This window comes from Podarcis erhardii, assembly GCF_964252035.2.
Source record: "Podarcis erhardii genome assembly, chromosome: 5".
Classification (NCBI taxonomy): domain Eukaryota; kingdom Metazoa; phylum Chordata; class Lepidosauria; order Squamata; family Lacertidae; genus Podarcis; species Podarcis erhardii.
Window position 1 is genome coordinate 24,711,056 of NC_138509.1, and position 16,392 is coordinate 24,727,447.

The window sequence follows — 16,392 nt, forward strand, 5'->3', positions numbered from 1 at the left end:
TTTGCTCCTGGATTTCCAAGTCCCCTTTTAACCTAGTTTGGAATGGACCCTGTGTGGGGTTGACCTACACACATACACTTGATTTTGATTTGATTTCCCTTCATTCCTCAGCACTTTCTGACTTGGAGCTTAATGCGTGAAGTGGTTCCAGTGACAAGCATCAATTTTAGGCCACAGTGGATGATACCAAAACTTCTCTGGAGTGTTCGATCTGGGATTATTCATTAATGTGCGAATCATCCCATAGTGCAAGATTATACAAGTATATTCTGAAGGAAATCGCAGTGTTCAGCGGGGTGTATTCCCAGGCAAGGAAGTATAGGATTGCAGCCTTAATGCATCAGTGAAGGCCTTTTGCATGTAACCTTCACTGTATAGGGGCTGTTCTAGCATATCTCCTTATTTAGGGTGCTTTTTTCAGCCAGAACTCACTGCAACTCGGCTCTGGCACCTCTCAGGTGGGCACCATTGCTGTTATAAGAAAACAAGAGATGAATTCATGATGAGTTCCTGCATCTCCTTTTCTAGCTGCAGTTCAACATATGAAAGGGAGCTTCTCGTGGCAATGTTGACCAAGTTTCCAAACAAGGTGATTCTGGCATGGTGAAGAGCTACATTGGGGGGGGGGGGTTCCTTCCATGAACACTAGGTCTTCATTCTGGCATTACTTGCTGAACATGTTAAACTACCAGAGCTTCCTGAAAAGATACTCAAAGAACATGGCTTATAATGAAGATGGACAATATCACCAATTCTTTCAGGATGTATTATGCAAAAGTAATAAGAAGTACATTTGTATGTGTCTAGTAAAAGGTACCTGGGTCTTGCAGTGAAGATGGTTGTCTTGCAGTTCTTATGTGCATATTTAGAAATGTATTGAAAGTAGCAAAGGGGCTTCTCCACTGTGGCATCCTGACTTTGGAACTTCCTCCCCCTTGAAATCAACTATATTTCAGGCAATTTTAGGCACCAGGTTAAAACCTGCCTTTTTGCTCAGATTTCTAAGCTTTCACTTGAGGTGGTTTTAATGGCCGTTTCTACTCTTGCATTTTAGTGCATTGTGTTTGGTTTTGTGAAATGTTATTTTTACCTGCTCATAGATCTCCAGATGTGGGGCAGGAAACAAATTGTCTGAATAAAATAAAGTATTCCTTCTCCCAAGTGTGTAACAAGGAAAAATCAGCAGTGCTGCACAACTCAGTAAACCCAAATCAAAAGTGGTGACCTTGTTTTTATTTTCTCCTTAGCACTCCTTTTCTACCAATCGAGGCACACTACTCCAGAGATAATTCTTCAGTTTCCTCTTTTCTCATGTCTTGAGACCACCTGGGCAGGGCTTGCATGGCAGTTCAGGAATTTACATGAATTCCTTGTTATCGTGCACCTCCATGTGCAGTGGGTGTTCGCAACAAATTGAGATTTGTGGTGGTGCTTGAGGTAATAAATGTGAGCAAGCTTCCCCCCTTCACAGCATTTCCATTTTGGGCAGCAAAAGTGTGATGCTGTAAATATCTTCTCTGACACCAGAAGTGAGTTGTGTGAGGGAAACGTGTTCACTTCTATGAGTCCGTAACGGATGGGGCCCCTGGAAGGGATTTGAAGTGACAGCAATGTGGCATTCTGAATGTCATGTTTAAAGGAGGAAAGGTAGCTGGAAAGGTTCTTGCTGTATCTAAAGCATGGGAGGGAACTGGGGGAAATTAGTTTGACCCTGATCTGGAAACACATTTGTGGTGGTGTTGTTTTCCTTCTGTGCAGTGAACTGCAAAATTTGAAGGGGCCTTTCCGTGTGGAGTGATTTTAGTAGTCGCTGGTGGAAGATGCAGAGTTTAAGTGATGTGTATCTCTACTTTGAATTTATGTATATTTTCTAAACTTTTTTTTGAACAGTTCTTGTTTTAAGGCTGTCATGATTTTTACTGATTGGTTATTAAGCTTAAAATACTCCGTTCTGTAATTATAAATATTTTTAAATTGTAGATTTCCCTGACAAAGATCAGAGTGGTCTGAAATGTGATGGGAAATAGTGTGTACTATTTTCCCTACCTTGTGCTTTTTGCTCATTTTCTCAATTTGAAATTTATTGGGTCCCCAATTTTCTGCTTAGGTTTCCTACCTATAAGCAGCTGCTTACAGCTGTGCTTCTTGTGTTGGTGTAATACAGTTGCAACCCTATGCACTGCCAATAGAGACATCAAAGGCGCCCGCCTTTTCTACTATTTGATTTCTGGATTCCCTGCCCATCACTTCTTGTCACTATTAGGACCTCTGGGATGTTCTATTTTCCACTAACATCTGCCCCTCCGTTCTACCTGCCCATCTAAACATATGAAAATACCTATGCTTCAGGCATATGAGAGAGAAGTGGATTCTCCCTTAAAGAGAACATGCTTACATTAACAATGAACAAAAAACATAGAGGCCATGAGTGAGAGCACACATACTAAATACCATAAACCAGGCATGGGGAACCTGTGGGCCTCTGGATGTTGTTGGACTCCAACCCCTATGAACCTCAGCTATCAGGACCAAAGGTCAGCGACTGTGGAAACTGTTGTCCCCCAACATCTTGTGAGCCACAGATTTCCCATCCCTGCTGCAAACAGTGAGGGAAATGAAAAATAGGCAAGCTGTCTGCATCCTCAAACAGCAGTTTTTTTTTGCAAGGATATATATCCATCTTTCAAAATAGAAGATGTTCAGAATGAAAAGTCTTCAAAATGAAGAATTTTTGAAAAGGCACCACATGTTATATATACATCAAGAAGGAATTCTCTGGTAAATACCCAGGGAAGGGGAATATAGCAATGCAGGAACTGTGGCAGATAGAACATGAAGTCAGTCCTAGAGCTTTCTATAGAGAGAAAGAGGAAGTGTATTCTTGGAAAAAGATGCTGTGACTTCCCTCTCTCCAGAACTATAATAGAACAGTTCAAACCTGAGAGTATGTGTAGTGCATTTCACGCTGACTACTAAAACTCAACTCTACAATGAATTACTAATATGAAGTGTGGGTGTGAAATGGAATTCATCAGGGAGCAGAAGGAATCCGGTCTCTCACTTTCGGTACATTAAACAAAATGGTATAGTTTCACCTTCTATGCGTAAAACTTGCTTTTAAGTGAGCTACAGAACCCCGATGAGAAGCTCAGTATAAAAGGAGAACGGGGAGTCCAACTAAATGACAAATACTTGCTTGAACGTTGGCTTTTGAAATGTGGTATGAAGAGACAAAAACTGGAGTTGGGTAGAATAATGAGCTGCAGACTCAAATCCCCTGAGGTTAAACTTTGGCTATTTTTGCAGCTCCATTGGCACTCTGATTTGAGTCTCCTAGAGCTACCTTCTCAGATTTAGTGATATTGGTGCAATAGCAACAAAAGTGTAGGGCAATCAGAGTTTCCTGCCCCTGCTATAATTTGGGCATGGATGCAAAAATGGGCCTCTAAGGCCAAGTCACAATTCAGAGCTCTTAAAATAATCATATTTAATCTGCCGTCAGTTTTGTCTTGGTAATTTTTAGACATGCTTTCAAGGTGTTAGAGGCAAACTCAGATATCAGCTTGCTTGGAGAGTGACTGAGGTTAAAAAGAGAGAGAGAGACTTGTGCATCAAGGCCCAGGTGCACACCCCCAGGAATAATAAAAACACATTGACACAGAATTTTAGTTTAAAGGTTAATGGGCAAAATTAAGGCCACGACTTTACTGATTACAGAAATGTGAGTGGTATTGGCTTAAAGGTAAAGGTAAAGGTACCCCTGCCCGTACGGGCCAGTCTTGACAGACTCTAGGGTTGTGCGCTCATCTCACTCTAGAGGCCGGAAGCCAGCGCTGTCTGCAGACACTTTTGGTTCATGTGGCCAGCGTGACGAAGCTGCTCTGGCGAACCGGCACCAGAGCAGCACACGGAAACGCCGTTTACCTTCCCGCTATAAAGTGGTACCTATTTATCTACTTGCACTTAAGGGTGCTTTCGAACTGCTAGGTGGGCAGGAGCTAGGACCGAACGACGGGAGCTCACCCCGCCGCGGGGATTCGAACCGCCAACCATGCGATCGGCAAGTCCTAGGCGCTGAGGTTTTACCCACAGCACCACCCACATCCCGGTATTGGCTTAGGCATTGGCAATAATTATAACTGACTCCTGCCCCCTTGCAGGAAGTCTGAAAGGGTAAACCACCAAAAGAGGGAGCTCTGTCAATGGCAACCAACTGAAGCTCACCCTGGGGTTCCTGTTGGGTCCTGGCATGGCCCTAGCCCCTCACGCAGACTTTGGGCGAGATCCAGACCCACGGATTTCTCTAATGGAATACTCTTGTACCTGGAGGGGCAGGTGATGGCTGCATCTCCCCTCCCCCACATCACAATAAGCCAATGCCTAACCACCTAACCTTACAAAGTTGTGATGATTGCTAAGAGGTAGGCAAAAACCAAATGGCCAGTGCCAATCTGCCAAATGGAAAAAAATCCTACCCGGCCCCTGTTCCAAAACAGGCGGCCAACCGGTTTCCAGAGCAAGGCCAAAGTGGACACTTAAAACTAGAGCGGGTGGGCTGGTGTTCAGTGGCATGAAGCCAGATGAAGCCCTGACAATGCACCACCGCCTTTTAAAGGCCCCCACAATCACGCCACCACTCTCTAATTGGCCAACAGGCCAGTAGCGCAATCGCGGGGCCACTGTGGGCTCAGGATCATCCCCCTCCCCTTCCCCTGGGTGTGTGTAGGGGGGGGGGTGCCCTGGCACATGCACAACGCAGACGCTTGAAAAGGAGGATCCGCTTTGCAGATTTACGTGGGCTCTGTGTCAGCAGCCTAACCTGGTCAAGAATGAACATTTTGCATTGAATTTATTTGGGGAAGAAAATACAGAGATATGGGATTCTGGCTATGGAGAGATGCCAGGTATTAAACTCAGAGGATTGTAATCTCAGTTGACTTACTCAAGAGTCTTACTCAGAGTCAACCCATTGAAAGTACCTGACTAAGGTCCATTAATTTCAATGGGTTTATTCTAGTAAAACCCAGAATTTCTACATATAATGCATGTGCTCTACCAGAGTGCTGATTCCTTCTGTATCTTGCTGTTGTTTGTGAAACCATAGCAAAATAGGTAATCAACAATTATTTACATGATGGGCTTGCTATTGCTTTAAATATGAATCAGTTCCATGCTTGGTTTTGCATACCCCACTATACCCTTAAACATACTGGGGATTCTTTAACAATTTCCTCATATCTATATTACATTTTGTCCCTGTTTTCAGGTCTCCAACCTCTATCTCTATGACAGTGTGCTTATGTTGGCCAACGCCTTCCACAGAAAGCTGGAGGACAGGAAGTGGCACAGCATGGCAAGCCTGAACTGCATGAGGAAATCAACCAAGCCTTGGAACGGAGGCCGCTCCATGCTGGAAACGATTAAGAAGGTAAGAATAGGAAAATGGAAACCCAGTGGGCAGACTGAGCAGGCAAGCTTCCTTACCAAGGAAGTCACGTTGCTTTGGCATGGCAGGACCAGGAGGAAAACGGAGGGTGAGCTGGGAAACACATTGGCCAGGATTCAGGGAGAATAGAATAGAAATACTTTATTGTCACTGTACCACTTTCTTACAGTGAGATTAAACGAGCCCCCTCCTCCCCCACAATCTCTCAGTCCTTGTTACACTGTCGTACGACCACCAAACCCGAACGTCAGCTGTAATGTTGCTGTCTTCAATTCAGCAGCCTCACGGCCTACGGGTAGAAACTGTTCTTTAACTTGTTGGTGTGGCTTTTCATGCTTCTGTATCTCCTGCACAGGAGCAGGAGATTAAAAAGGTGCTGGCCAGGTTGTGAGTCATCCCTGAGAATGTTCCTCGCTCTTCTGAGGCAACGGTCAAGGCAGATGAAGGGAAGAATTTGCAAGAGGTTTTGTGAATGCCGACATAGACCTATCTGGGCTTTGTATCGCCACTTCCCTGCCCCACCCACCAGTCCCCTTCTTTCCCAATATAAAATGAAACAACAAAACAAAAGCCTTGTGGAAGGAGGAGGAAATAACAAGTGGTGAAGGCCCTTATGTGGCATGAGAAGGACCTGTGCCCCATGATGCCTGGCAGAAAATGTCACATTGTGTAGCGTTGGCTGCTGCCATAAGCCTCCTCATTGATTGCAAATGACCTTGGAGTGTCATTTGCTGCTGGGGATAATGGGATTTAGCAGCCAGGTGTCTCTTTTCATGATTGGAGCCCTCTACCCCCTTCTACTTAGCTGAGGTAAGTGATTTTTCTTTGGAGAAGGGGAAACTGGGAGGACAAGCGTAGGTTAAGATCCCCATTTGAAGGCAGCCTGCTGTGCCCTGCTTGAATTTAGCATCCTAGCTTTGAATAGTCATGCCATTCTTACTTGCAACTCTAGGCATGAAGAATGAGAACTGTGGTTTTGTGTTCTAGGTTGTGGTCAGTCCCCAACATTATCCAGACATGCCAAGTATGGCTTATATCTCCACAAGGCCCCAGCAGAATTCTGTTTTAGATCCAAATAAAATATTTTTTGCTCTTTTGGCAGTTCTAGTGTGTGTTAAATCTCCCACGGGTGCTTATGAGTATTAAATGGTCTTTGCCAACATTCTCTAGTTTCTTTACAGAATGGGTTCCTTTAAAAAAAGATTATTATTTTTCATTGATGTAGATTAAGATCATACAATGTACAATTTACATAAAAATCTATTTATTTTAGAAAATGGGTTCTATTTTTAGAAAATGGGTTCTTGTGTTTGTAGACTATTGTGAGCATTTGTGGTGCTTCTGATACATGATGCTACTTTAAGTTTCATTACACTACTTTTGTGATCTATATAATAAATGTCCTAAAACTGATGACCTTGTTTCCTTAGGGTCACATCACTGGTCTCACAGGTGTTATGGAGTTCAGAGAAGATGGTGCCAACCCCTACGTCCAGTTTGAAATCCTTGGAACCAGCTACAGTGAAACATTCGGGAAAGATGTGCGGAGGGTAACAATGTTTTCTCTTTTTTCTGCTTTTCTGTTCACACAGAAGGAGAGTTACATTCTAATTCCCTAGGGATAATGCTACCATTTTAGAACAACTGGTGGAACTGATCTTGCTCACAGCACTAAAGTCGTTAGCTGTGGAAATAATATTTTCTAATTTCTCACACACCTAAGCCTTGAAAAATAACAATTTTAGGCTGTCAGGATGGAGTCCAGAAAATTGTTCTCAAATGTGCTATATTCCTTAAAATATTCCAACACTGAGACAGTGAGCGTAATTGTGAAAATGTTAAGCTCTACTTGTAGGTATTTCCAGGTGAATTATAGTATAATTGGTATAACTAAGACCTGTCCTACTTGGGAAACAAAATGTGATATTTTATTTCTAGTCCCTGTAAAATCTTTCAGCACAGAGACAGAGTGTTATACTGAAAGAAAGATATGACTATGTAGAAGAGGAAATAAATTTATTTTATTTCTGTTCCCCAAGGCAGCTTACATTCTCTTAAAAATCAAATACAATTAGAGTGGGGTTCTTGCATTTCAGCTGTTTAACATTAGCCTCTGTCTGTTGCCTTTTTAAAAAAGAACCACCTTGACCAGGGCAAAAATTTCTTTGAAATATAGCAATTTGGGATGTTTCAGGGAGAAATCACAGGTAGGCAAAGGATTTCACACTCTCTAGACCTCTCTTCTACCCTGTAAAACTGTCTGTTCCCAAGGGTCCTCTGCAACAGAGATGCAACCATCTATCATTGCATATATCCACAGTGTAACAAGTAGTTTGGGGTCTTAGAAGAAAATGCATAAGTAGGTGAAGCCTGATAGAGATTCAAGCAATAGAATGATTTGTCAATCTGCTTGAAACCTGAGTGTAACTTTTTCATTGTGTATGTAGCTGTCTGCCTTGTCACATTTTGGTTTTGAGAAAACCATACAGAATTAGGCTCCTGCTGTTGGGGGGAAATCGGTGTCTTCTGGGATCTGAAGCTCCTGAAATGAAAACCTGCTACGTGAAAGCAAAATGAATTAATCATTAATTAGTGGGAAAGGTGTGAGAGGATGGAGTCTGTGGTTTAGTTGTCGTGTAACGAAAGTGTATCTCAAGAAAGGCCGTGCCAGAAAACAAAAGACTCAGCAGTTAATTGAACTTGTGCTGATGGGTTTTTGAATGAGGACATTGTGAGAAGGAGGAGTTGGGAGACTGATGGGAGGGGAGGAGAGGAAGATAAATTAAGGTGCTGAATTCAAGTAAAGTTTAAGGGTGAATTGAAGCAAAGCCAATTGCCTTTTTTTCACTGAAAATTTTCATGGTTCTTTTTATTTTCACTGCGATTGTTGTTCCCACCCATTTATTCTCCAAAGTGCCTGTATCTCCATCTGCTCTTCCACCCACCCCCAGTAAAGGAAAATAAAATGGCAATGTGCTGTGTTGGTGTTGACCTTTAAAGCCCTAAATGGCCTCGGCCCAATATACCTGAAGAAGTGTCTCCACCCCCATCATTCTGCCCGGACACTGAGGTCCAGCTCCGAGGGCCTTCTGGCGGTTCCCTCACTGAGAGAGGCCAAGTTACAGGGAACCAGGCAGAGGGCCTTCTCGGTAGTGGCGCCCGCCCTGTGGAACGCCCTTCCAGCAGATGTCAAAGCGATAAACAACTACCTGACATTCAGAAGACATCTGAAGGCAGCCCTGTTCAGGGAAGTTTTTAATATGTGACATTTTAGTGTATCTTTCATCTTTGTTGGAAGCCGCCCAGAGTGGCTGGGGAAACCCAGCCAGATGGGCGGGGTACAAATAATAAATTATTATTATTATTATATTATTATTATAATACGTCTTGGTTAGGTTCTAAAGTCAGCAGGTAAGCTGAAAATCATGTATAGTCAAAATTATCTTCAATTGCCCCCAAAGTGCACTCTTGAACTTTGGGCTCAGGGTAGTCTTCCAGTTCACTCACTCTTCCTCATCTGGCTGGGGGCACTGCTACATGGTGACAGTGCCCCCCCTCAGTCCCTGTGCCTTCTTGGAGCCAGTGAGCAGGAGCTGCATGGATCGATGAAGGGAGAGAAGGGCTTCCCCGCCTTCTCCTCTGGCTGGTGGAGCTCTGGTACATGTTGGCTACTAGCTAGCTGTCATGGGGCAAGGAGAACTGTTATGTACTGAGTTGAATAGGATCCAAAATGCAGCAGTCTGATTGGTCCTAGAATAATAGTATTCAGAATGCAGCAGTCTGATTGGTCCTAGAACAATAGGATCCAGAATGCAGCAGTCTGATTGGTCTACAGGAGCCACCCAATCCAGCTCCAGGTAGAAGGGAATCTGCTACCAGATTGGCCTACAGGAGAATCCCGGAATTAGCCAATTACGTGGGGCCCATTGTGTACATAATGTATATAAAGCAGACATTCTGGGGGAACTTCCATTCCTTTTCACCACTATGAGCTGAATAAAGAGCATGAAATCCACTCTCTACTCTGAGTATAGTTCAAGAACCTTGGGTTCTCCTTCTTCATCTCTTTGCTGCCTCTCCACAGGCAAGTGAGCAGCAGAACGAACCTTCCAAAAGGGGGAAGAATCCAGGAAAGGATTAATAAAAAAAAAAGTAGGAGGAAGAAGGTAGGCAGATAGAGGCAACGTCAAGCAGGTCCCATTGAGGCAGAATGAAGAGGCTGGAATGGATCCTTCAACTGGCAAATGAGATCAGAGGGCAGGGCGACTGGTTCCACCGCCCTGAGTGCCAGGCCTAGGGGGCACTGCAGGGTGTCACAAGTATGATGTAGTGAATTCAGCAGAATGGAAGGCAAGAGGTGGGGGGGGCACCAAATTTTGGTCTAACACAGGGTACCATTGAAATCTGAAAGACCAAAATCCACCCCAATGGTATCCTATAAGAGGGAAGTAGGAACAAGGGAAGCAAAAGGGTTCCTTGACACTTTTGTGGGAGCTGCAGCCAAATGCGTATAGTTGAATTTACATAAATTAAATGTGTGTATGATGCAGCTCAGTTGTACACATTTCTACTAGTTTCGTTTCACAACATTGTGTTTTTTTTTCCATTTTTCAACCAAGCCTTATCAGTTGTTTCTCAAGGTATCCAGAATGGAGGCAAAACTGCCATCTCACACACACATGCCGTATTTTACAAGAAACATTCTGTTTCCAGTGATAACATTTATCATTGGTTCTTCATTTATGTCATTTCAAACACTTTTTTTTTAAAAAAAGCTTCATTTTCTTTAAATATCATCTGTTTCTTAGAATCAGCCTTGCTGTTTCCCTTAGCACTTTCCCAAGCAGATTGCAGAAATCACTTCTGGTAGTGTTTGTGATTTCGCTTGGTTGTGGTTGAAGTCGTGCTTTTTGATGCTTTTCATTCCTGTTACTATTTTAACCAAATCTTGCCATTGGTGAAGTAGCTGGTTTTAAAAACAAGACATAATGTTTTGGCCATATGCCATGTAAAACTGGATATACCGTATTTTTCCCTCTATAAGGCGCACCAGACCACAAGAAGCACCTAGTTTTTGGAGGAGGAAAACAAGAAAAAAAATATTCTGAATCTCAGAAGCCAGAACAGCAAGAGGGATCGCTGCTCAGTGAAAGCAGCAATCTCTCTTGCTGTTCTGGCTTCTGGGATAGCTGCACAGCCTGCATTCGCTCCAAAAGATGCACACACATTTCCCCTTACTTTTTAGGAGGGAAAAAGTGAGTCTTATAGAGCAAAAGATACGGTAATTCTTTTCAGAAACTTGAAGATAATACAATAGAGCCATTATTATCACTGGATTTGCCTGGATTTTTTTGGATTTGCCTACTGTGACCTCTGATCAAATAGGTTATATAGTGCTTTAAAAACATCAAGTTCCTACTTACTCAGAAAGAAATGCATGAATCTGCCAATTTCAGTTTCTCTCCCCCCCCCCCATCTTAAATTCAGTTCTCCAAATTTCCAGCAGAGTTTGTGCAATTCACCTGCATTTCCTCTAGCATACACATTTTTGTATACAATTTTGCCCAATGCACACATTTCTGCAAAGCAATCTCCCCATATCTAATGCGTTTCTGCATGTTATTTTCACTCATGTATACACCCTCAACACACATCTTACTACATAGCATTTCCATTGTTGTACCGGAGAGCTGCATTGAAAAATTCAGAAAGCAACTAATTTTAAAGGCTGACCATGTTTCAGTTTCAGCACCCCCCCCCCCGAATAATGTTTTGTATTTTTGTACTTCTGAGCAATGCTAGCTCTATCATACTAGTTTGATTGCCGGGGATGAACATTCATTTTAAGTGTGGTGAAGCTGGTATGATTGAGGCCTTGTTATCTGATATTTGCTACTTGAAGCCCTTTTTACTGGTCCTGACGGGGATTGAATCTGGGACATTTTCTGCATATCAAGCATGTGCTGTGTCACTGACCTATGGGTCTAGTGGCTTCAATATCCCTCTGCATTTTTCAGTTGTGTTTAACTAGGAGCTTGTAGTTCAAGATAAAGTGATGATATAGCAGTCTCTCTCCCCCTCCCTCCCCCCCCTCTCTCTCTCTGTGTGTGTGTGTGTGTGTGTGCGCATGCATGCTTTAGTGATGACAGTTCATGTTAGGTATTTTGGTTCTGATTTGCATCTGTATTTCTGCTGGTACCCAAATTATATTAATCATGACCATGTGGTGGGTGGTTCCAAAAGGTGTACCGCATTCCATGCTCAGCTATGAGTCCGTATAAGAAGGGAGTTATTATGAGAGGGCCACTTTCTGGAGATGATTGAGACAAGGAGTTAAACTTCCAACCATCTTCCCAAAGTGCTGCCAGGGAGTCCCATTACACAATCACCACTTCTTCCAAGCATACCTTGTGCCTGCCAGCTGAGGGAGACACTGATACTGTTCAAAGTGTTAGATTTGACGCTGAGGTCTAGTTATCGCCACCTAGTCTTCGTACATACTAGCAGATCTCTTTTGTTATTGAATTCTTTGGAGATATGATCCTCCCACGGCAATGCTAACAAGATTAGCTTATTTCAATAATTAAGTGCTTCCTTTTACTGCTTTGTGAACTGTGACACTCCCTAGATAGTTGAAAATCTACTGAGATTGTAAATGAAAATCATGATATACCAGAAGGGGGTGGTGGTATGAAATGGGGGAAAACTTATAACAGAAAGTGTTTCTCAATTTGGCTGTGTGATTGCAAAATAAACTCCACAATTTTTTAGAAAATGCTTGTAATAAAGTGGTGAATGGTTATGGGCAAGCCTTCATTTTCAGTATAAAAATCAGTTGCAGGCCTCAAAGCTCCTTCCCAAGGTGTGTAATCCTAGGGTTACCTTTTTTCAAGACGCTACACAGGGGATCTTGTATTAGAATTTCCCATGGGTTTTGTTTGACTAATTAGAAGCCCAACTGGGAAAGAAGCACTAAGGTGTTTAATCCTTTCTTCCTGTTTCCTTTCCCAAATCTGCAATCCTCTTCCAAAGCTGATATTAGTTTAGGAAGCGGGTGGGGTGCGGGAATGTAACTGGCAACTCATAGAGCTATTTAGTTTCAGGAAAAGGGAGTGGGAGCAATATGTTAAGATTGTCTTCCATAAACACAGTTTTAACAGAAAGTCCGTAAGTGACTGTGGAGGCCAATTCTGGATCCAAACGTGCTTCCACAGTGGGGACATAGGTTTCCGGACAGGAGTTGATCACGGTGAGGATTTGCCAAATGCGCCTTCCTCTTAGCTCGTTTCTCCCTTTCGTCCTGAGTTTGAGCATCTTCAAAGTCCATGACACCTTTGGAAAAGGCTGTTCTCCAATTGGAGCGCTCGCAGGCCATTGTTTCCCAGTTGCTCGTGTTTATACTACATTTTTTTTTTTAGATTTGCCTTGAGAGAATATTTAAACCTCTTCTGTTGACCACCAGCATTACATTTTCCATTTTAAAGTTCGGAATAAAGTAGTTGCCTTGGAAGTCGATAATCAGGCATCCACACAACATGACCAGTCCAATGAAGTTGATGTTGAAGAATCATTGCTTTGACACTGATGATCTTTGCTTCTTCCAGTACACTGGTATTAAGTTTGCCTGTCTTCCCAAGTGATGTGTAAATTTTTTGGGAGACACCATTGATGGAATCTTTCAAGGAGTTGGAGATGGTGTTTATGTTAAACACTATCTCCCAGTGTGCCATTTCCCCATTGTTCAACTCCCACTAGAGCTGCTAAGTGGCCAAACAAAAGCCGTAGAAGAGACTATTCAAGGATGTACTGCATAATGCCTTCTTTTTAGGTTCTTGGTGAAACTCAGTTAAAGTTATATGGGGGAGGGGAAGCTTCATAGGAGTGAAGGGCTTGAGAACTGACGTCAAACTGGAGTTCCACAGCATTTGTGTGATGATTTATGTAGTGGATATAATATTTACTGGGGTGTCCTGAACAGTTCGTGCTTAACCATTTTGTAACTGGTTTAGGACTAATTTAGGACTGATTTAGGACTGAACTAGAAGTGACACTAATAGCCACTGGTGGGAGCTTCTCTTACAAACTGCAAGAGGCAACATGTCATGGTGGTGCAGGGAGCAAGCCCTCGCATTCACAGCAGCCTCATAAAGGATGAATGGTGGGAGCCGGGGAGTGAGATAGGAGTGGGAAAACTTTGGTGACAAATACTGGGCCTTTGGAACAGGGATGAACAGCAAGGAAGGGGGTACATCTACTACCAACAATGCCAATGGAGCTGAGTACTGAATGAGAATGGAATAAAAGGGAGCCAGAGAGAGAGAGTTGGCAGTGATAGAGACCAGGCAGGGAGAGAAATAGATGGGAGGGAGAGGTTTGAGGTTACAGCCTCAATGGCGAGGCAGAGATACGAAAGAAAAATTACAAGGACAGCATATTACAAAAAGGATGGGATGGGAAGAGTCATTTCCTCCCTGGGGAGTTGAGAACTCACTGGGCAGAACCCGGGGGGGGGGGGGTAAATAACCATGCTGGGACTCTGAAGGGACCCTACAGGCTGTTACTGGGAACGAGAAATCTGCCAGGCACTTTCAGAGAGGCAATTTCTGACAACCCTGTGGCAGGGATGGGAAGAATTAAGCTTCACATCCCATGATTGTGAGGCTCCCCAGGCTGCTATTTACATAACAAAAAATGTGCATGTTATTCACTCACACAATGTGTGCAACCAGGTAAAAAATGTGTAGATTAGTGAGGAACAGATTGGAAAAACCCTCAACACAGTGTGTACATGCCTTTTCCACTTCAGGGACAAGTTCAAAAACAAGCAGGCCTTCTCGTTTGCTGGTTGTGGGAGGCACAGAAAAATAGCTCTCATATATCTACCCTTCAGAAAATAGAAAGACTTCCTGCCTGGCTGAAGCATAGAGATAGAAACAAGGCTGAGCAACCCAGGATTCAAACTGAAATAATGTAAATCTGACCTGCATATTGTGAAGCCCGCAGTTAAACACACTTAAGAAAACTACATCTCTTCCAGACCAGGCCATTCTGTCAGTCAGAGCATCGGCAGAAAGAGAATCACCAGATTGCCTAGGAAATTCGGTGACTTCCCTCTCCTGCAGCCATCACAATGCTGTGTGATTCTCTCACTCACTTCCAGCCAGTACAGTGGTACCTCAGGTTAAGAACTTAATTTATTCTGGAGGTCTGCTCTTTTTTTAAAAAATAATTTTTATTAACAGACCAATCAAATCACGTTAATTCCAAATTACAAAGCCAAATTTTAAGTTTTTGTTGGGGGTACCCATATTTCAAGTTCCGAAAGGGATCCAATCATCTTGTTGCTGCTGCTTTGATGTCCACAAATCTGTCCAAATGATGTTCACAATTCTATCCAATCCTTCCTTGTTGTTTTCCACATCTCTTCTTGTTGTTTTCATATATTTTTCCTTTTTCTTTGTGACCTCTGATAGTCTCCACAAGCGAGTTGAAACCAATTGTAGTCCTGTGTGGGTTTTTCCATTCATCCAAGGGTCTCTGGAGGTCCGTTCTTAACCTGAAACTGTTCTTAATCTGAGGTACCACTTTAGCTAATGGGGCCTTCCGCTGCCGCTGCACCGCCACCATGCGATTTCTGTTCTTATCCTGAAGCAAAGTTCTTAACCCGAAGTACTATTTCTGGGTTAGTGGAGTTTGTAACCTGAAGCGTCTATAACCTGAAGTGTCTGCACTCCAAGGTACCACTGTACTGTATTTGAGTTGCAACATAGCATAGGCTAGAAAAGAAGCACTTCCTTCCTTTGGCTCAATGGGTAGACTCCGCCCTTCTTTGAAGCCCCTTCCAAGTATTAACAAATGAGGCTACAAAGGAAGGTGTGGAGCTTTGGCTCAATCCTACTTTTCAAGGTGTTGAAGGTGAATCTACATCCCCTCCAGTGCTGTTAAAAGGCTTTGTCTGTCTTCATCATAAGTCATATAATATGCACTTCTGAATCAAGACCCAGTGTTGCGGTATTGGCGGAGCACTGATTTGACTTCTCAGAAGAGACACCTTCAAAAATCTTCTGTTTCGATGTAAAGTTCTGCTGTCAGTGGAGTTCTGTTCCCAATGCACTATTAAGGAGTTACCAAACTCCTTCCCTCCCCAGTTCTTGTAATCAGTAGTTTGAGACCTGATGCATTCATTTAATTTTATAATTATTATTACACTCGCTATTATAATTGTTGGTATGAGACTTTGGGAGCTGACACTTTTTTTCTTGCAAATGTTTTTGATTTCAGCAGCTCTGCTACAGGTTGGAATGTGAGTCAGAATCCCCCCCCCCCCTTTTTAGTACAGCAAGTCAGGTTTCTGATGTACTTAATGGCATTTTACCTCAAAACGCCACATGATTATAGGATTCATCACTCTTTTAAGATCAGCGTGCTTTTCACATGCATCCTTCTGACAGTTACTTTAAATTATTAGAATCAAAACTAATGAAACCTGAAGCTGATGTTACAGAGAACTTTATGTGCATTAGAGGGATATATCCTGTCCTAGTTTAATCTTCTTTCTGTATAATTTGGTGGTGTGTTTTGCTTTGGGGAAAGGGAGTTTATGACACACATTAAGATGCCAATGTGCATGTAGTTCTTGACAGATTGATATATCTGGGTCTATATTTCTAGAAAGACAGAGGAGCTACTGCTAATAATGTATCTTAAAAATGTAACAGAAAAATAAAGTTATAAATATGTATAAACAGAGATACACAATTTTGCACAATACCAGCTACTATTTTGGAGCACTTGGAATTATTGTTAGAACTATAAACCAGTTAATCATCTTCCTTCTATAAATATGTTTGAAGACTGTTTTTATTGAATCTGTATAATCCTAGGCAAAGTTCAGATAAAAAGATATACTTTAATGTCAAATGCAGTCAGAAACAATATTCAATAAT

General features: G+C 42.6%; 1 protein-coding gene across 6 annotated transcripts in view; it reads left to right on the forward strand.

Annotated features, from left to right (window-relative positions):
- GRID1 (glutamate ionotropic receptor delta type subunit 1) overlaps window positions 1–16,392 on the forward strand; it is a 737,412-nt gene that overhangs the window by 610,171 nt on the left and 110,849 nt on the right. For 5 of the 6 annotated variants that reach the window (XM_081861132.1, XM_081861134.1, XM_081861135.1 and 2 more), the window contains exons 7-8: window positions 5,267–5,428; window positions 6,877–6,996. In XM_081861132.1, the coding sequence (XP_081717258.1) occupies window positions 5,267–5,428; window positions 6,877–6,996 (282 nt within the window). The remainder of the gene's footprint in view (window positions 1–5,266; window positions 5,429–6,876; window positions 6,997–16,392) is intronic. The other variant, XM_081861133.1, reaches the window with a different exon arrangement.